Source organism: Peromyscus maniculatus, chromosome 8 (assembly GCF_049852395.1).
Source record: "Peromyscus maniculatus bairdii isolate BWxNUB_F1_BW_parent chromosome 8, HU_Pman_BW_mat_3.1, whole genome shotgun sequence".
Classification (NCBI taxonomy): domain Eukaryota; kingdom Metazoa; phylum Chordata; class Mammalia; order Rodentia; family Cricetidae; genus Peromyscus; species Peromyscus maniculatus.
Genome location: NC_134859.1, coordinates 35,141,987 through 35,162,591, shown reverse-complemented (window position 1 = coordinate 35,162,591; position 20,605 = coordinate 35,141,987). Strand labels below are relative to the sequence as shown.

Sequence of the window (20,605 nt, the reverse complement as noted above, 5' to 3'; positions counted from 1 at the left end):
CAAAGTAACACAGCTTTACAAAGTTAAGCAAATGCAACATAAAAGAATGTAACACATCGTTGCAGCATGAAACAAATATTCCACAGCATAAACAAATGTAACACATCTTAAACTAATATTCCACGATATCCACCTGCTAAATTCCATAGACAAAAGCCCAGGGCCACCTCTAGCACCAGCAGTTTCAGAAAGTAGACTGTTCTCCATGCTTAGGAATGGGGAGAGTGTTTCACGCATGCCCAGGCCTTTCTCACCAAAGAGCTACAGCCTTCACCAGAGAGCCCCAGGATACTGTCACACTGTGAGCAGGCTCTGGAGCTCTGAAATAGCTAATCATCACTGGCTCTTTGCTTTGGGGTTGCCATGTGGGGTGACCAATCCCTACAAGTTCCTGCCCATCACTGTGCACAAGTGTCTGATTCTGTACTTCATGCTCTAGTCTGTGGAGTGTTTGGACTGTTCTCTGGCTTGATTACAGAAGTTTATAATGAGGATTTATATATAAATAGAGACATATATCTGTTTCTATGCAACTCTAGTGCTAATGCTTATAGCCAGATAAAATTGTCTTGTATTTCTATTATCATTTACAGCTTTTCAGTTAGAGAAAAACAGAAAACTTCATCTCTGCAATGTTAGAATCGATGGTTTATTAGGAAGAAGCATTCCCTTGTGCAATTCTGTCTCTATGCTTTACAGTATCCTTAAGCTGCTCATGTTTACTGTTAACTGTATTCTTGTGTGTTCCACAAGTGTGTTCTTATCACAAGTGTGATCTCTTTGCCCACTCTGTCTTGTAACTGGACATTGTCCATGCATATGAAGGCTATTGATAACTATTTGTTAATTGCAAATCCTCGTAACTTGCTGGATCATTTCTACATTTGATTGTAGTTGGTTTATTTTTTATTCTTTTGGCTCTTTTACTCTTTGGGGGAGGCTGCCACCCGGTCCCCAAATAAATCATACATGGAGGCTTATTCTTTCTTATGAATACCTGGCCTCAGCTTGGCTTATTTCTAGCCAGCTTTTCTTAACTTAAATTATCCCATCTACCTTCTGCCACTGGGCTTTTTCCCTTTCTTACTTCTGTATATTTTACTTTCACTCTTACTCCGTGGCTGGCTGGGTGGCTGGGTGGCTTGGTGGCTGGCCCCTAGCATTCTCCTCTCCTTGTTCTCTTGCTCTTCCTTAATTCTGTCTCTCAGATTTCTCTTCCTATTCATTCTCTCTGCATGCCAGTCCCACCTACCCTTTCTCCTACCTTGCTAGTTGCTGTTCAGCTCTTTATTGGGCTAATCAGGTATTTTAGACAGGAAAAGTAACACAGCTTCATAGAGTTAAACAAATACAACATAAAAGAATGAAACTCATCTTTGCATCATTAAACAGATTATCCACAGCACAAACAAATGGAACACATCTTAAAATAATATTCTACAACATTTGACTTAGTCTTACGTTGTTTTCTTTAAAAATCTTTATTATGCCACCATATGCTCTGCCTGTAAAGATAGTTTTGCTTACTGTCTGCAGCTTCCGGTATCCATCCCTGGGTGGCACCAGTGCCCATGAGGAGGAGGAAAAGGCCAACAGGGCACAAGGGGGGCAGAGGGTCTGCAAAGGGTACATTCTGAGCTGTGAAATGTAGAAGACATGCTTAAGCCTGGGGCAGAAAAAAACTTGCATTTTCCCACCTGCAGGTGAACTAGATGCTCCTCATCAGAGGCCAGAGAGAGGTCAGAGAAAGGATGTCAGCTCTAAAGTGCTGTAGAAGCACCAGTTGTCTGTGGGAGCAGGTGTTGGACAGATCGGGAGGGACCATGTCAAAGCACAGCAATACAGTTATCCCAGTGTCTCTGTCTGAGAAATGTGCTCCTCACAATAAGCTCTTTTCAGAGAAGACAAATTACTGCTTTTATGAAAATGAGCATCTGCCAGCTTCAAATTTACAAATACAACCATGATCATTTGTCATTAGTCACAGGAAAAGCTGTGCATTAATTCTATACCAATCAGCACGTCCTTTTCTCTGTAGAGATGAACAGATGCGTGGTGTCCGGGAGTCCTCTCATCTCTAAAAAGTTCACATTTTAGCATCTGAGAATTGTCTTCCTCAGGGCTCCTTTCATGTCACGATTCCTTAGGCTATAGATGAAGGGATTGACCAGCGGTGTCACCACTGTGAAGATGACAGTGGCCACCGTGTCCTGTAGTGAGTACGAGGATGAAGGACGCATATAGACCCCCAGGATTGCACCATAGAAGAGAGACACCACGGTGAGGTGAGACCCACATGTGGACAGAGCTTTCTTTATCCCACAGGCAGAGGGCATCTTCAGGACATTAGAGAAAATGTAAACATAGGAAATAACAATGCATGAAAATGGTGTCAGGAATATCACCCCACCCACGGTGAAGACCATCAGGTCGTTGATAAAGGTATCAGAACAAGAGAGCTTCAGGATAGGGTAAGGGTCACAGAAGAAGTGGTGCACTGCATTGTGGGAACAGAAAGTGAGCCGAACCATGAGCAGAGTGTGCAAGAGAGCATGCAGGTTTGTGATGACCCATGATATGACCACCAGGAGGACACAGAGTCTGGGCCTCATCATCAGGGTGTAGTGGAGTGGGTGACAAATGGCCACATAGCGGTCATAGGCCATCACACTCAGCAGGAAGCCGTCCATGTTGATGAATGTGATGAAGAAATAGATCTGGACCATACACTCCATGTAAGAGATGGACTTGCTTCCCACCATGTGATTCACCAGCGCCTTGGGGATGGTGACTGAGGAAAAGCAGATGTCAACAGTGGAGAGGTTGGCCAAGAAGAAGTACATGGGTGTGTGGAGATGAGGGTCACAGCTGATGGCCAGGATGATGAGAAGGTTCCCAGAGATGGTGACCAAGTACATCCACAAGAACATTCCAAAGACAACCTCTTCTTGCTCTGACTTTCCAGAGAGTCCCAGGAGGAGGAATTCTGTGATCATCGTTTCATTATCTTCACCCATATCTGGGGAAAGGAAGTATCATCAGTCAGTAAGATCATTTGCCAACATTTAGGCAAGAACAGTTTCTGTTGTGCAATGGTTTCCTGGTTGGTGATGAATAAATACCAACACGCTTCCAATATTGTAGAATCTTGCAATAAAATCCCTGATAATTTCAGCAGGGTGCTATTCTAGTGCCCATACTTTCTGAACTACATTCCTGCTGCTAAGTTCCACACATAGGACATTTCCTACACAATATTTACCTTTGTCTAATAATTGAGGTGATGAATTTACTTTATAGATGATGAAATTTAGGATGGGACCTTTAGGTCATTTAACTCCATTCATGGAACCAAGTGAATAAAAAGTTCAAGCCAAGCTTAGTGCTTTTTTTTCTTTAGTCTACATGTTAATAGCTTTCATCATGGAAACTTTAACTAAGGAGCAAGTGCTGTATTGATTATATTATAATCTCCATGTTTTTTACTCTTTCCTCCTTTCAGAGAGTTAGGAAGTATGTGGACTCTGAGAGACCTGGCTGGTGGATTTATTGGCATTATATCTGTCACTGAGCTCATACAAGGGCCCCAATGTGAGCCTTACCCACCTCCTCCCTGTAGTCAGAGAAGAAAGCCCGCTTCAAGTATAGCAGAGTGTTTTTCTGAGATGAAAAGCAATTACCAAGTGCTAAGAAAAAAAAAAACTAATCAGTCTATCTCAAAGTCATGCACACTCTGACAAAGCCTCTCTGCAGAGTGGATGGGTAGGTCAGGTGAGACTTCTGGGCTGCAATGCTCCTGGGAGAATTCAAGGTGCTTGCCCAGGAAAGCAGAGTACTCCTTGGCGACCTGATCAAAGGCAAACAAAGAGGCAGAGGCATTGGGTCAGTGGTTCTCACCTGTCTGTCATGTCCCCTTGGAGGCTGCATGTCAGACATTCTGCATACCAGACATTTACAGTACAATTCATAACAGCAGCAAAATTACAGTAATGAAGTAGCAATGAAAATAATGTTATCATTGGGGGTTGCCACAACATGAAGAACTGTATTAAAGGGTCACAGCCTCAGGAAGGTGAGAACCACCGCTCTATGTGATAAGACCTGACTGTTGGGGTAGAGAGGGATACAAGGAGTATTTGGAGGGACTGGCTATAGATGGTGCCTGCTCTAGGTGTGGTGACTAGTCCTGGGGGAGCTAATTGTTGAAATTAAGGAGAAAGTGCTGAGATAAGAAGTCGTTAAAATAGTCATTAGATTATTCATTCATATGTTTTGTGTATAAGTGTTCTGCTGGCAGGGTAGGAAAGAGGCATTGGATTCCCTGGAACTGGAGTTATGAACGACTGTGAGTCACCATGTGGACCACATATCATGTAGGTGCTGGGAGCCCAGTTCCAGTTTCCCATAAGAGCAGTAAGTGCCTTTAACTGAGCTGTCTCTCAAGACCCCCGAAAAATGCTTTAAAAAAAAAAAAACCTAGAGTAACTCTAGACCCACAGTGTTGGAGCAGGGGTAGAGTAACCCAGACAATGGTCCTGCCATGTTGCTGGCTTATGGCTGCACCACATGCTGAGGGGCGAAGGAGGAAGTTCGACCCCTGCTGCCAAGACAGATGTAAGAAAGCAGACTGGTGGTCCTAAGGACAGACAGCATTCCTTCGTGTAAGTCAGACAGATGTAAGAGTGCCAGACTGAGGACAGAGTTCCCAGAGCAGAGGTGAAGAGAAGAGAGGAAATGCAGTTTGAAGGGGATTTGTATACAAACTTGAAATTGGTGCTAAGATCACATTCTGAAACAAGGTGAAAATCTCCTGTGCTCTCCTACTGAGGTACTTGTGAAAGGAGGTGGCCCGGCATAGGCATGTTTCCTGCGGGAAAGGGATAGTGATACTTCAGCAAAGTGCACTTCCTTGGAAAAGCAGTGTGTTCAGACATGTCACACCCTTAATTGCGCCCACTCTGACTGGATATGTGGCAGGCATCCTCTGAGGGAGAAGTCAGCATCCGTTGCAGGTTCCTCGTAGAGAGACAGAGCTGCTATCATCAACAGGGATGCTTGGTTTGAGGAATTAAGCAAGTTGACATCTGCTTTCATCCACCATCCTCTTGTGAGCCGTGCGAAGGACTTCATCAGAAATCTCTGATGTAGCTGTGTCCCTGAGCTTGGATCCATGGACTGTACAATTAAAACTGAGTGGTTCCTAGACTTGCCAGTTCCCTATATGGGGCTCAGAATAGCATCCAAAGTAGCTTAAGTCTCAGACCCCTTTGTTATAGACTCACGGGTCACAGTCAATGAACACAGAGAAGAAACTGTCATAAACAGGAAATTTGGCATGGAATAGGACAACCCTGCATGTCTGAGAGGGGATCTCTTTCCAGTAAAGGCTGATAGGAGCCTGTTCTCACAGCATCACTAACTCTAGATGTCTCCTCCTTATCCACTTGTAGGACAAGCAATATTTCCCTCTGAACTTGGCCAGCTTCAGAAAGGTTTGAGGGTGCCCCCTCCCAGTCTCCTTCCTTATGGAGGTGTCTCTGGGCATCAGTGCTGTTGGATGGACTGGTCCCTAGCCTGTGTCCCCAGCCATCTCACCTGCTGCTCTCCAAGGCTCTCACAGAATCCAGGTCTCTACTGCTCCCATCCTGGACTTGGATGAGGGGAAATCCACAACGTAGGGTGAGAACTGAGGGCGTTCTCCTCACAAGGACATCTGGAGTGAGATGTCTGGCTGTCTTTGGTGAAGCCTAGGTGTTGGAGAGAAAACAAAGAGATGCGGGTTCTGTCTCTGGAGATCAGGACTTCCAAGAGGGTGAGAGGTTTGTTGTCACACTGGGGCATCCCAAGGGTTGATTCCTCAGAGGTCCTCATTAGGGGTGTGTGCTCAGTGCTCAGTGTTTGCATTCTGTCTGCTTGGGCCAAAGAAATAAGAGTGGGAACAAACTTAGTTCCTGAATAAGTACATATCCACAGTCTTGTATTTTTTTTTTTATGAAGGTTCACCAAAGTTATTTAATCTGTCAGTTTCTCATTCATTTTTATGTCTTAATAATATTCTATTGTATGAATAAGCCACATTTTATTTCTCTCCAGTATTTGATAGCTATTTGAGTTGTTTTAACTTTTTTACTATTAGCAACACACTGCTGTAAACCTTCATGTACATGTTTCATAGGTGCACATTTTCAGTAGTTTGAGGATATATTCCTAAGGGTAGAATTGTTGAGTAACAGAGTAACAATGTTTTGCATTTTGACCAACCACCAAACTGTTTTGCCAAAGTGGCACACCATTTTACATTCTCACCAAATCCTTGTTTTTAAGGCTCTGATTTTTATACAAAAGCATTCAATCATTCTGTCAGACCAAACCAGGAAAAGTAAGCTATAGTTCAGAGCTGTTCTATTCCATTTACTATGCAAAGCCATTCTTGGCGTTTGCAACTCTCAGCCCTTTTGAGTATTCTTGCAGTGTTCACCTTTTCCTCCACCACTTTTTTTTCTTCTTTTTTTCTGGTTTATTTCTATCTATTACAAATGTATAAAAAATCCTCCATCAACGCTGCTGATAGCAGCAGAACCTTGAGAAATATACCTTTGGTTTGCCTCGGAAAAGGAACACATATTGCACTGTAAAGTTTATAAAATTGGCACAAAACATTGTGATAATGTTACAATACCAGTTTTAAGAGTTCAGTGACTAATGGGGAGCCGATGGGATACATGCAGAACTGTGAAAGCGATCTCACTTAGCCAGTTGTACACGTAGACTGTAAATCTACATTCAGATCATTTCTGAACTAAGACTATCATCTCAGTTTATCTGTTGAGGTCAACCAGGAAACCCTAGAATATACCTTGATTTTTGCAAAAAAAAAAAAAAAAAAAAAAGGGGGAGGGGTTTCTTTAGCATTTCAGTCCACGAGTAACAGTATCCTAACAGGCAAAGTGTTCTCTCACTGTCAACATAGAATGAACTGCTGCTGGAGGTCAATTTGGGCTTTAATTTGCATTAGCACTTACATGCATAGTAGTCCAAGTTGTTGACCTCATGACTTTTAAAAGTAACTCTAAAAAAGTAAAATGGCCCTTCTTGGAAGACTAAAGAAAGACATCCAGCCACAGTTGTAAAAAGTCTCATCAAAACAATATACCCTTTTATGAATTACGCCTCAATTAAAAAAAAAAAAAAAAAAAAAAAGGAGCCCCAAATAAGAAGCAGCTCTGAAAAAGAAAATATAACTTAAGATATTTGAAAAAAACAAGGTGAATACAGGTTCAAAAGTAATTAAGATACATTTTCTTGAGGCTATCTAGAATTAGGCTTTAAAGAATTCTACCTATGCCGGGCGGTGGTGGCGCACGCCTTTAATCCCAGCACTCGGGAGGCAGAGGCAGGTGAATCTCTGTGAGTTCGAGGCCAGCCTGGACTACCAAGTGAGTTCCAGGAAAGGCGCAAAGCTACACAGAGAAACCCTGTCTCGAAAAACCAAAAAAAAAAAAAAAAAAAAAGAATTCTACCATTTCAAGTTTACCACTAGTTACTAGATACCTATTTACAAACAAGATATTCACCTTTTTTGTTCCTTTATCAAGAGAAAAATCTACCTTCAGACTATGAGGGTGGTGATGGGGAGGGACTAGAAAACAAGATTCAAACAATCCCATGCAAATATCACATTTTTCAAATGGAAGAACTCCAAACTGCACTAGAAGTTCCAATCACTAAGACACTTTCCATTGAAATGATTTAAGTACAACTACATGGCACCAAGGTTTAGGCCTAATATAGGCCTGACAACCAAGTCCTTGTTTTCTGGAAGAAAGGCCTCAAAAGTCCCACTCAATTCCACATAACAATACTTCAAAGATCAATTAGGTTTTCCTTTCCTTAATATTTTTGTTTTTGACTTCTAATCTTAAAGACTAGATTAAAACTTAGCTCATTTCCCAGAAGGCATTGCTTCCCTTTGCTCTATGAAAGAGTCCACCAAGACCTCTTCCTCAAAACCATCTAGCCCCCAGCCTCCAGCCTGTGCTTGTGATGCATCTTTCTCAACATCCTGAAAAGGTAATGTAGGTAAAATATGCTCATAAACATTAAAACTAGTTGTTAGAAAGACGTAACTAGCTTTATAATTTAAGTTTTAAAGCATAAATACTTGCAGCTTAATCTGCACTGACAATGATTGTCGAAGCCTAGAATTCAACATTTACAAATTCTCATTCACACACACAAAACACACTATTATCACACAACTTGTGTCTTGAGAGAATCTTCTGCTTTTTAAATCTTTGGCCTCCCAGTCAATCCCAAGTTCAACCAACTTTTCCGAGTTCTGGTAGTTACCTGGACCACTGAGGCATTGCCACAAGACTTCTCTTTTGAAACATCCTTTTTCTCTAGATATTAGGATAGCTACACCAGCTTGTTTCTTCTGTGGTGTATGTTGGTGTGGGATTATCTATTGCTTGATTTTTCATGGATGTGTTTAGCTTCTTTGGGTTGAATTTTCCCTTCTAGTGCTTTCTGTAGGGCTGGGTTTGTAGACAGGTATTGATTAAATCTGGTTTTATCCTGGAATATTTTGTTTACTCCGCCTATGGTGATTAAGAGTTTTGCTGGGTATAATAGTCTGGGTTGGCATCCGTGGTCTCTTAGTGTCTGCATGAGATTTGTCCATGATCTTCTAGCTTTCATAGTCTCTACTGAGTAGTCTGGTGTTATTCTGATGGGTTTACCTTTATATGTTACTTGGTCTTTTTCCTTTGCGGCTCTTAATATTTTTTCTTTGTTCTGTGTGTTTAGTGTTTTGATTATTATGTAGCGAGGGGACTTTTTTTTTGGATCCAGCCTATTCGGTGTTCTGTAAGCTTCTTGTATCTTCATATGTATTTCTTTCTTTAGGTTAGGAAAGTTTTCTTCTATGATTTTGTTGAATATATTTTCTGTACCTTTGAGTTGGTATTCTTCTCCTTCTTCTATCCCTATTATTCTTAGGTTTGGTCTTTTCATGGTGTCCCAAATTTCCTGGATGTTTTGTGTTATGACTTTTTTGTCTTCAGTGTTTTCTTTGACTGATGAATCTATTTTCTCTATCGTGTCTTCAATGTCAGAGATTCTCTGTTCCATCTCTTGCAATCGGTTGGTTATGCTTGTTTCTGTAGTTCCTGTTCGTTTAGTCAGGATTTCCATTTCCAGCATTCCCTCAGCATGTGTTTTCTTTATTGTCTCAAATTCATTTTTCAGATCTTGGAATGTTTCTTTCATCTGTTTAATTGCTTTTTCTTGGCTTGATTTGATTTCTTCCCATTTTTTGTTCGTTTTTTCTTCCATTTCTTTAAGGGAGTTTTTTATTTCCTCTTTAATGGAGTTTTTCATTTCCTCTTTAAGGGAAGTTTTTATTTCCTCTTTAAGGAAAGTTTTTATTTCCTCTTTAAGGTAGTTTTTCATTTCCTCTTTAAGGAAAGTTTTTATTTCCTCATTGAGGGAATGTTTTATTTCTTCTTTTAGGGCCTCTATCATCTTCTTAAAGTCATTTTTAGGGTTGATCTCTTCTGTTTCTTCTGTCATGGTATGTTTAGGTCTTGCAGGTGTAGAATCACTACGTTCTGATGTTGCCATATAGGTCTTTATGTTTTTGCCTGCATTTTTGCACTGGCGTCTACTCATCTTTTCCTCTGTGCGGTGCAGGTGGTGTCTGTGTCTGAAAGTGCCTCTCTTGTTCTAATTTTTAGTCTTGGTTTAGTAGGGGTTCTTGGTTAAATTGGTGCTATTGGGCTGTTTCTTCAGGGACAGCTGATTTCAGTCGGTGAATTATATACTTATGATTCTGGTGATCTGGTTTGGTGACTGGGTAGCGCCTTCTTCTGTGTTCCCAGGTCACGTTTTGTTCATTTGTCAACTCCTCAGCTGATCTTGTTTCTTCAGACTTCAAACTGTAGGCATCTGAATCCTCTCCCAGATGGGTTTCAGCTGAGCAGGGTAGTCTCACCAACACCTCCAAGTTGTTGGGTTTCACAGGATTAGCAGTTGGGCCCTGGGTTGTCCCCAGACGGAGTGTCCAGACTCGCCCTGGTTCTGACCCAGGGAGATAGCCTCCTCCCCAGGTGTTGGGGCTAGGGGCGTCCCCGCTCCAAGCTGCTTCCGCCCCTCTCCGTCCCCGGGCCTGTCCACCCCTGCGGCTCGCTGCCACAGGCCCACCTGCGTCCACTTGTCTCCGCCGCCGCTGGGGCTGTATGTCCCTGTCAGCTGCCGCTGGGTCTGTCTGCTTCTGCAGGCGGCCAACGGGCCTGTATGTCTCTGCCGGCTGCCACCGCGGGCCTACCTACCCCTGCCCGTCACTGCTGCGGGGGCCATCCACCTCTGCGAACTGCCACGGGGCCTGTATGTCTCTGCCAGTTGCCGCTGGGCCTGTATGTCCCTGTCGGCCGCTGCCACCGGGCCCTTCCACCTCCGTGAGTGGCCGACCTGCGTCCGCCTGTCCCTGCCGCGTGGCCTGTCTACTTCTGTGGGCCAACGCCGGGCCTGAGTGTCTCTGTCGGCAGCCGCCGCTGGTCCTGTCCACCTCCGTCTGCTTATCTCTGCTGCAGGGCCTGTCCACCTCCGTGGGCTGCCGCTGGGCCTAAATGTCCCTGTCGGCCACTGCCGCCGGACCCGTCTACCTCCGTGGGCCGCTGCCACAGGCCTACCTGCGTCTGCTTGTCTCCGCCATCTTCAAGACTCCACAGTCTTGTATTTTTATTAATGTAAGCATTTAAAAGGACACATTCTCCCTGTAAACATTCCACATGTGTCTCTGTGATTAATTTCCATTATCACTCAATTAAAATCCTCATTCCTTTTCACTGTGAGTTTTCTTTTAGTGTGTATGGAGAAGATGTCAATTCACTTACAATATGATCCCAGTACCACAGGTGTCTACAGTACACACAGTAAAGTCACAAGGGACTGAAGCTAAAACTTACAATGTACAATCCATGTTGAGTTGTTCACAGGACAAACGTCAGACATCAGCCCTGGCTTTCTATCATTAGTATTTGTGTGTGAGTGTGTAAGTGTGTATGTGCATCAGTGTCTGTGGGACTGTGTACATCTGCCCATGTGTGGGCCAGAGGCTAGCTAGCTTTTTGTGTTGTTTTTTAGGTGCTTTCTATCCTGTCTTTTGAGACAATGTCTCTGACTTGCTGATTCAGATAACTAGATGGCTAGTGTGTGTGTGTGTGTGTGTGTGTGTGTGTGTGTGTGTGTGTGTGAGAGAGAGAGAGAGAGAGAGAGAGAGAGAGAGAGAGAGAGAGAGAGAGAGGAATCCCTTTCTCTACTCTCATGCAATCTATTATCATCTGCCTAGGGAACAGTTGCCTCTGATCATGGGCAGATTTTCCCACCTCAAGATAACCCAGCACAAACAAGCTCACAGGCCAACCTAATCTACACAATCCCTCAGTGAGAAACCCTTCCCAGGGGACTCTAGATTGACAAGCTGACAGCTAACAGTAAGCCTCACAGTGAATGTGGCCATCCTGAAACTGTTTGTATGGTGAAGATCATCTGGTTTCAGCTGTGTCCCATGCAGCATTGCTCAGGCCATTTCTTTATTAGCATCTCAGCCTTTAATAATGGGGTCAAATTCAGGACCATTTTATTCTTTATAACATATCAGGTCCCTATCTAAGGGGTCTTCCTCCACCTGTTTTCTGTTTCACATTGGAGCTATTGCCATCCTTGAGAGCAGAGGCTTCCTTGAACCCAGCCACAATATGTCCTCACTGGTGTAGCTGTACCCAAGCTTGCAATCTGGTCCACAGTAACCAGGGCAGCATCTTCCCTCCACTGGAGCCCCTTCCAGCCTAGGATCTGGGATCCAGACCATGCGGGACTTACTTTCCTCTACTCTGATGTGCCTTATTTACAAGTTCCACCCAATGTGCATGGTTCATAAACCTTCTCACATGTGCCCCCTAAGGCCCAGGAGGACAAATGCATCTCCCACTGATGCCACTGAGCACTGATCACTGAGCACAAAACAATACAGAGGTGGTTATAGCTAGGGCTCCACTTCTGAGCTTCATGTGTCTGGACTATGAGCCCGGTGAAGATCAAGATGAAGAGGTGTCCTCCTGTGTAACTAGTGGCGTACACTCCAGCATCCTCAAGAGAATACAGGGAAATGCATTTCTAAAGTATCAGGGATGTCATATCAGGACACTCAGTAGGTGATGGAACATTTTTCCAACCACATTTCTTCCTTAAAATCTTTTTTTTTTTTTTTTTTGGTTTTTCGAGACAGGGTTTCTCTGTGTAGCTTTGCACCTTTCCTGGGACTCACTTGGTAGTCCAGGCTGGCCTCGAACTCACAGAGATCCGCCTGCCTCTGCCTCCCGAGTGCTGGGATTAAAGGCGTGTGCCACCACCGCCCGGCAATCTTTTTAAAGACAGGTGCATGATATCTTCTCTCATCAGTTGCAGTTGAAATGGTCAGAAGGATGTTTGTTGACATACCTTCATGGCTCATATTCCTGTTGCCTAGACCTACCCACCGCAGACATTTGCATCACTGATCTTATCACCCTTTTCTCACTTCCAGATGGATTTTTCACTCATTCTTCAGTCACATCATCAGTAACTTTCAGTGGGTGTAACACAAATTGCTAAATGGTCTTATTATTAAAAATACCCAGAGCCAGGTATTGGGGTGAAAGCTGAAAGATCAGAGAGCAAGCCAGCCACATCTTACCTCTAGGAAATCCTCAGCCCAAGAGAGTCTCAAGAGCTCTTGTTTCCTCAGACTGAAAGCCTCTGAGTCCTCACCCAAAAGATCTTAATTGAACTATTGCTAAAAGCCTCTATTTCCTGGTATGTATCTTTCTGCTTCCTGCCATCACTCCCTGGGATTAAAGGCGTGGGTGCTACCATGCCTGGCTCTGTTCCCAGTGTGGCCTTGAACTCACAGAGATCCAGAGGATCTCTGCCTCCAGAGTGATAGGATTAAAGGTATGTGTGCCACCACTGTCTGGCCTCTATGTCTAATTTAGTGGCTGGCTCTGTCCTCTGATCCCCAGATAAGTTTTATTTATTAGAGCACAAATAAAATATCACCACAAGTAGGTTTTGGTGATGAGCCATGAAGGCAGCAATGGTGAGGAGCTCATAGGGTTGCCATCCATATGTCATGCCAGTGAGAGGAGCTACATCAGATGCAAGAGGCAGAGTTAATCACAGTCAGTTTTATTGTGTGATATTTTGGTCACATTCTGATAATAAAGCTTGCTTTGAGTTAGAGGGCAGAGCTAGCCACTAGCTGACCAAAATTAACAATAGAGGTCTTGGGGGACTGAGGACAGATAGGAGATAGGAAGTAGTGAGGCGGGGCTGAGAGAGGATCTCAGCCCTTTTGGATTAAGGAGGTCACTGGTGGCTTCTCCATCACTTCTCTGATCATTCAGGTTCTTACCCTGCTATCTGACTCCCGATTTTTTATTGATAAAGAACAATTAGATAAACGCTTCACAGTTTCATGGCAACTTCTATGTTTTAGGAAGGAGAACATTGATTATAAAGAGAACTAAGCTAGTTTCAAAGAATCTATGCATTCCCAGACTTCTTCATTGAGCATTCAGAGGTTTGTTTCAGGTCCCAGGACACTTTGGGAAATCCTGTGACATTCCTTTTGTGTGTCTGGCTCACTCTTGTTTACAAGTTAGAGAAAAGAAAGAAGTGCAGAGAAGTAGATGATAATGATCGTGCTGTAGCTTGAATGAGAAAATGCCCTCCTTAAGTTCTTGGATTTGAACCCATGGTCCCCAGCTGGAGCTGCTGTGTGGGAACCCTTAGGAGGTACAGCCTTGCTGAAGGAAGTGCATCACAGGGGGCAGGCTTTGAGGGTTTCTAGCCTCACCCCACTTCCTGTTCTCCTTTTGCTGCCTCCTGTGTGTGGATGAACATGAGGTCAGCCAACCTCCTCTTCTCACTGCCATGCTGGGCCTTCACGGCTTTAAGGACTCTCCCTCCTGAACTGGAAGACAAAATAAACTGCTGCTTCTCTAAGTTGCCTTTGGCCTTTGTGTCTCATTACAGCATCAGAAAAGTCGGTACAGATCTCATCTCTGAGCACAGGGAGATTCAGATTTCTGTCCTCACTTCCTGTGCGGATTAGGAGGGGAAGACTGTCTTAAGGGCATTGCCAGGGCTGGTGGGGCACTCCCATCCACCTAATGATTCAAACGATCTTCTCTACTGCTCCTGCTCCTGCTCTTGCCTTTGTTGTCGTCATTGAACACAGAGATTTTTGTTGGAAGTATGGTCCTGTCACGTGTTCAGAAACGAGGGTGTCATTTCATTGGTTGGAGACTGAGAATAATAAGGCCCCATTGACATGTGGTATGTGAGGAGAAACTCTCCTTCTCAGACCTCTGGCAGCTCTCTTGGGTTTGGTTGGGATCCCTGGCAATGCTACTATAAAGCACCATTTGTCTCATGCATGATTTAGAAGTGTTTTGTTTGATTTCCAATATTTGGGATTACTTTCTAGATAGGTTATTGGTATTTCTTCTTGATTGACTTTTGTTTTGGTCAAAAATCATAATCTGTGAGCTGTGTATGTGTGTGTTGTATACAATTATGTGTATCCAGGTATGGGCTTTAGATATGCACATGCGGAAGCCACAGCAGGATGTCCAGTGCCTTCCTTTATAAATCTCTAGTTCATTTCCTTGAGATAAGGTCTTTCACTCAACCAGAGGCTTGCCATTTCTGCTGGGTTTGCTGGCCAGCAGGCCATTGGGATCTGCTTACCACCATCTCACTACGCTGGGGTTATAGACATTCACAGCCGTATCTGCTGTTTATGTGAGGTGTGGGATGTGGAGATTCTAACCAGGTCCTCAGGCATGCAGAGCAAGTGCTCTTCCCCTCTGAGCCATCCACCTTGCCCCGAGCCTGGTAATGTCACGTGATCTGTGTCCGCTTCAAAGTACAATACACTTTAATGTCAAGTGATATTGAATTGGGTAATAATGTGCTCAGTTCTTTTTCACTGTCGCTGGCCTTTTAAGTTATGTGTACAATTCCTGAGAGAGTTTTATTTCTGCCAATTTTTATTTCACATGAATGTTGAGCTTTATTTTGAATGCACATACATTTTTGGATTGCACTGTCTTTCTTATGAACAGAAATGTCCCTTTTATGCTAGGAAGTATTCTCAAAGTGTATTTCAGCCTTATATTAACCTAATCATTTTTTTAAATAAATTTGATGTTTGTATGGCTTATGTGTTTCCATCCTTTCCCTTCAGATCACTGACAGAGTTTCACTAGATACTCTTATCTAGTTTTAAAAGTTGTTTTCAAGGCAATAACAAACCTGTTAGAGTTATTCCATATCTCCTCTATCTTTTAAGTTCCCTCATATATCACATACACATTCAAGTGAATCGTGTTTTTACCCACTAGACTAACCTCTACCTTTTAATATGAGAGCTTAATCTACTTACATTGACTGTGGTTACTGATCACAAATCATTTACTCATGCCATTAGGTATTGAAATATAAATATAAACTTTTATAGGTTTTTTTCCTCATAATATCTTTCATCAATGTCATATTTTTAGAAGTTAGTTGTAGCATGCCAGTTAAGATTCTTTCTTCTCTCTTACACTGTTTATTTTAAGTTACTTTCTTAGTGGCTGTCTTGAGATTATAACAACTGACTTGTGATAAGGCTAACTTGAGATTCATTAGGATATACTTTTTATTAAAGATCTATTTCTTACAGTCATGGTATAGCACACCTTTAAATCCAAGCACTTGGGAGACAGAGGCAAGAAGATCTCTGTTAGTTCCAGGCTAGCCTGATGTACATAGTGAGACCCTGTCTCAAAAACAAATCTGTGTCTGAGTACTATGTTGTGTTAGTGGTATTAGGCTAACCCTCCTGACGTATGGGTGTCATTAATATTTCTGCTTGTTTTAGAGTGGACCTGTCCACTTGTTAATTTTCTAAGCTAGTTGATTGATTGGTGACCATCAGGCCTCTTCAGTGTGTAACATTTATGTCCATGTGTGCATGCGTTCATGTGTGTGTGCATGTGTGCATTGAAGCCCTAATTATGTGTAGTCCTCAAAGGAGCTGATCCACTTTCTCTGCAGTTAGTGCACCAGCAAAGCTTTCTTCTAGTGGACTGACAAGGCCCTTGTTACGAATTGGAAGCAAGAATAGAGAAACATTGCTGTCACCTCAAGCCTCTTAATGAATGCCACTCAGGGAGGGGAGTCTCTGCATCCTATGTGGGGGACAAAGTAGTTACCTACAGCCTTCCCTCAGGGATCCACCAGACCAGCCAAAGCACTGAGCCCCAGATTTTGGTAGAACAGCATTTCCATGGCCTCTGTGACATCAGCCAGCCCCACTGGGCAAGTGGACTGCTATCCCTGCGAACACCGTAGGGCTGAGCAATGGAAAAAGGTGGGTGGTTCATGGCTGCCACCCTCTTACCAAAGAACTATGGCCATTTCTCATGAAGTAACGCTGGGTTTTGTCATTGTTGAAGCAGGATATGGAGTTCTAAATTGGTTAGTGTGATTGGAATTCTGTTTTACCTACTGTTTGAGGCAGGATATCAACCCTTAGAGATTTCCAACCCACTTTTATTACACCTGGGTCTAATTTTGAACCTTTCTATTCAAATCAACCAAACTTTTTGCATACTCACTAAATTGGTTACAAAAATGCTATATGTATTGAATAGTATGTGTTATATCAGAATAGATTATAAACATCCATTTCCATGAAAATTTAGTACCAATCTTTATGGTTCCTGACAGACTTTTTTGCTGGTATTTTATTATTTACAGCTTCTTCCCTTCCAGCCCTAGAGGTAAAATTCAGAGCCTCGGATCTCAGGCTGGCAATGAACTTGCATCCTCCTGCCTCAGTGTCCTATGTATTGGGATCACATGCATGGGCCTCCACACCTGGCTTTGTGTTGTATGAATGTGGGAATGTGAGGGGAAATGTAAGGAAAGCTGGCATTAAACTGGCTCCCTGGAAACTCTGTGTGGCTATTAAAGAGCTGTCTCTAAATGGTGAAATAATTCTTCATGAAATTGTCTGGCAGGGAGAGGGAGGGGTGCATCCCAGGAGTCCTGGCAGCAGACAAGGAGCTCCTCATGATGGAAGCTATTGCTAAACGAGTCTGGAAGAACCAAAATCCGAGTACCTTTGTCAGACCTCCATGCTGATACCCAGCATGCTGACCAGTTACATCTGGATGAATATCATGAAATCTGGAGACTGTGATCACAGTGATTACACATTAAAGTCACACTCTGTGCTGGCACACCACGCACAAACATTTAAAAAAGTATTCATTTATTAAGTAATCATTGAGGTGATTGAAAGCAGGAGCCAAGCATATTGTCCTTCACAGTCATCTAAGTGCCCACCTCAGAAGCTCTTCATGGACCCAGGGAGTGTTCCTAGGATGTATTCTTGGCCCCCTATCTTCATGGATGGCTTGTTATGCAGCTCATCAAAGGACCAGAAATGGAGACAGAACCGATCCCTGATAGCAGACTGTTCAACAGTTGGGGCTCCTGCAGAAGCAACTACCATGTATTCTTTCACTCCAGGCTGGTGGCAGGAACAAAATAGGATGCGTTTGTCTATTCTCTTCATGCTTCCCAGCATTTGGAAGTTTATTTCTCTATTTCAATAAGGTCTTGGATACTTCTAAGGATCATTAGTGATTCTGTGGGCCTGGGCAGGTTAATTTCTTTCTGATTCAATTTCCTTGAGCTGTAGATGGGAGTATTATATCACAAGGATGTGCGAGCCTTAAATAAGATGGGGCAGAGATAAACCAGGTATGGAGGCACACACCTCAAGTCCCAATACTCAGGAGGCAGAGGCAGGCAGATCTCTTTGAGTTCAAGGCCAGTCTCATCTACATAGCGAGTTCAAGGGCAGTCAGGGTTACATAATGAGACCCTGTCTCAAAACAAAAAATCTGATGCAGAGATAATCTGTAACATATTATAATAATTCAGTAAATATTATCATATATTTCATTCAACATTATGCTGCAAAGATCATTTGTAAAACTTCATTATTGCATGTGACCTTCAGATGGTATGAGCCCAAAGTCCTTGTATCTACTAGCATTTTCTAGTACTTCTAGACACAACCATGAAAAGCACATTGAGATGTCACATGAGCTCAGCAAACAGACTCACCTAAACTTCTCTCACGTTTATCTCTAAAATAAAGGTCACAGGATGCATTCTATATGTAGACAATAAATTCATAATTTTACAGTTATGAGCATTCATCAGTGTCGTATTTAAAGACAGCAACATGAACATATGACGCCAGTAAGAAATACAACAATGAAGATTATACTTACTGCAGCCTCAGTTGCTCCATAATTAGTCTTCTCTGTCTTAAAATTGTCTAGCTGTAGAATTTTGATGAAATGAATCTCCTTAATATGAGTTTCCTTAGGGCTCCTTTGACATCATGATTCCTCAGGCTGTAGATGAAGGGATTGACCATGGGTGTCACCACTGTGAAAAAGGCAGTGGCCACTGTGTCTTGTACCGAATATGTAGATGAAGGGTGCATATAGACCCCCAGGATTGCTCCATAGAAGAGGCAGACCACAGTGAGGTGAGACCCGCATGTGGACAGGGCTTTTCTTATTCCCTGAATGGATGGAAACTTCAGTACATTGGAGAGGATATAGGCATATGAAACAGTGATACACGTGAATGGTGTGATAGAAGTCAGCCCACCTACAGTGAAGGCTGTGATGTCATTGATAAAGGTGTCAGAACAAGAGAGCTTCAGGATGGGGTAGGGGTCACAGAAGAAATGTTGTACAGCATTGTGGGAACAGAAGGTAAGCCGAACCATGAGCAGAGTGTGCAAGAGAGCATGCAGGTTTGTGATGATCCATGATATGGCCACCAGGAGGACACAGAGTCTGGGCCTCATCATCAGGGTGTAGTGGAGTGGGTGACAAATGGCCACATAGCGGTCATAGGCCATCACACTCAGCAGGAAGCCATCCATGTTGATGAATGTGATGAAGAAATAGATCTGAGTCATACACTCCGAGTAAGAGATGGACTTGCTTCCCAAAATGTGATTCACCAGCGCCTTGGGGACAGTGACTGAGGAAAAGCAGATGTCAACACTGGAAAGGTTGGCCAAGAAGAAGTACATGGGTGTGTGGAGATGAGGATCACAGCTGATGGCCAGGATGATGAGAAGGTTCCCAGAGATGGTGACCATGTACATCCCCAAGAACAGCCCAAAGACGACCTCTTCTTGCTTTGACTGCCCAGCAAGTCCCAGGAGGAGGAATTCTGTGGCTGATGTCTGGTTCTTTTTGTCCATATCTTTGGGGAAGAAAGTTCCATTTCAAGGTAAGATTGGATGTCAACACTTAAGCAAAAAGATCATAAATTTGGGAGAGCTGAACTGTTGGTTGAGAATTTACTAAAACTGAGTGGTCCCCCTGAGCAATTTTACAGAAGAGCCTAGTTAATTTTAATAGGGTTTTGATTACAATAGCTGTGTTCAGGCTGGAGAGATGGCTCAGCCGTTAAAGGCTAGGCTCACAACCAAAAATACAATAACTGTGTTCTTGCTCACTCCTGTTTGCATGTATAGGCTCTTTCCTGTGCAAAACTTCCCTTCGCCTAATAATTGTGGAATTATATTGCACTTTATAGGTGAAACAACTGAGGCTTGAGGTGATGAGGTGATTTATCCACATTCACAGAGCCAGTGAAAGCGATAGCTTTAAATCAGTGGAAGTGTCGTGTTGTGGGGCTGTTGTTGTTTTCTTTATACTATGCTTTAAATGACTATCATTTATTAAAAATTTAACCCAGAGGTAAATCCTATATCTGATGCCACACTAGAATCCTGAAGATTTTATCTGTGGCTTTTCTAATTTCCTCTTTGTGGAGTCAAGAGGCCAGATGAACAGTTTTGTTCGGAGTCTTACCTGCCCTTCAGTTGTCATCCATCAGCTGTTGGGATGCACTGAGCTGCCTGAGAGGCATAGTTCTCCTTCCTGCTGTCAGAAAAGGATGGTGCAGGTACTCAAGTAACTGGGATGTTTTTCTATTGGAAGAAAGAGATTCACAGACTGAAAAAGAGCCAACTCACATCTAAAAATAAACTTCAGGATAAGAAACCAGCACAGTCAAGGGAGGCAGCTGAAAACCGTGTCTGCTGCGTCTCTGTGAAGATTCGGGGTACTTAAATAGGGAGAGAGGGGAGCTGTTCCCTCGGTGACCAAAGGCCTGGGAAAGGGAAGTGAGAGGGATGACTGTGTGTGATCCGGTCTGCCTGCTGGGACAGAGGGTGCGCTAGTGAACATTTTGAGAGGACTGGCTTGTGTGTAGACGCTCAGGAAGTAACAATTCGACCGCTGATGGGAGGCATACCAGGGAAATTAAGCCACAGTGCTGAAATGTGAAGTCATCTAGCTGGGATTAATACCCAGACCTGAGACAAGGTGAGGTTAATAGAAAAAGCTGGAACATGGCTTGCCCTCTTTAGAATATGAGGGATGAAGGCCAGGGAGAAGACTCA

General features: G+C 43.2%; 2 protein-coding genes and 1 long non-coding RNA gene across 3 annotated transcripts; all 3 read right to left on the bottom strand.

Moving 5' to 3' along the window:
- Positions 1–1,453: 1,453 nt before the first annotated feature.
- LOC143274569 (olfactory receptor 1f45-like) lies at positions 1,454–20,131 on the bottom strand. Its single transcript, XM_076578295.1, has 4 exons — positions 20,013–20,131; positions 18,402–19,398; positions 5,596–5,747; positions 1,454–3,019 (listed from the first exon to the last, which is right to left on the bottom strand). The coding sequence occupies exon 4, from the start codon at positions 3,015–3,017 to the stop codon at positions 2,094–2,096; it is 924 nt and encodes a 307-aa protein (XP_076434410.1). The 5' UTR covers positions 3,018–3,019; positions 5,596–5,747; positions 18,402–19,398; positions 20,013–20,131; the 3' UTR covers positions 1,454–2,093.
- LOC143274568 (uncharacterized) lies at positions 6,871–9,089 on the bottom strand. Its single transcript, XR_013053260.1, has 2 exons — positions 7,521–9,089; positions 6,871–7,339 (listed from the first exon to the last, which is right to left on the bottom strand). It is a non-coding gene; the product is annotated as an uncharacterized LOC143274568 (long non-coding RNA).
- On the bottom strand, positions 18,449–19,396 carry LOC102927745 (olfactory receptor 1f45-like). Its single transcript, XM_006987070.3, has one exon. It carries the CDS (start codon positions 19,394–19,396, stop codon positions 18,449–18,451), a length of 948 nt encoding a protein of 315 aa, XP_006987132.1.
- Positions 20,132–20,605: the final 474 nt, after the last annotated feature.

Excerpts from the sequence above, each read along its gene's own strand:
- LOC143274569 (XM_076578295.1), bottom strand. The coding sequence starts at position 3,017 with ATGGGTGAAGATAATGAAACGATGATCACAGAATTCCTCCTCCTGGGA.
- LOC102927745 (XM_006987070.3), bottom strand. The coding sequence starts at position 19,396 with ATGGACAAAAAGAACCAGACATCAGCCACAGAATTCCTCCTCCTGGGA.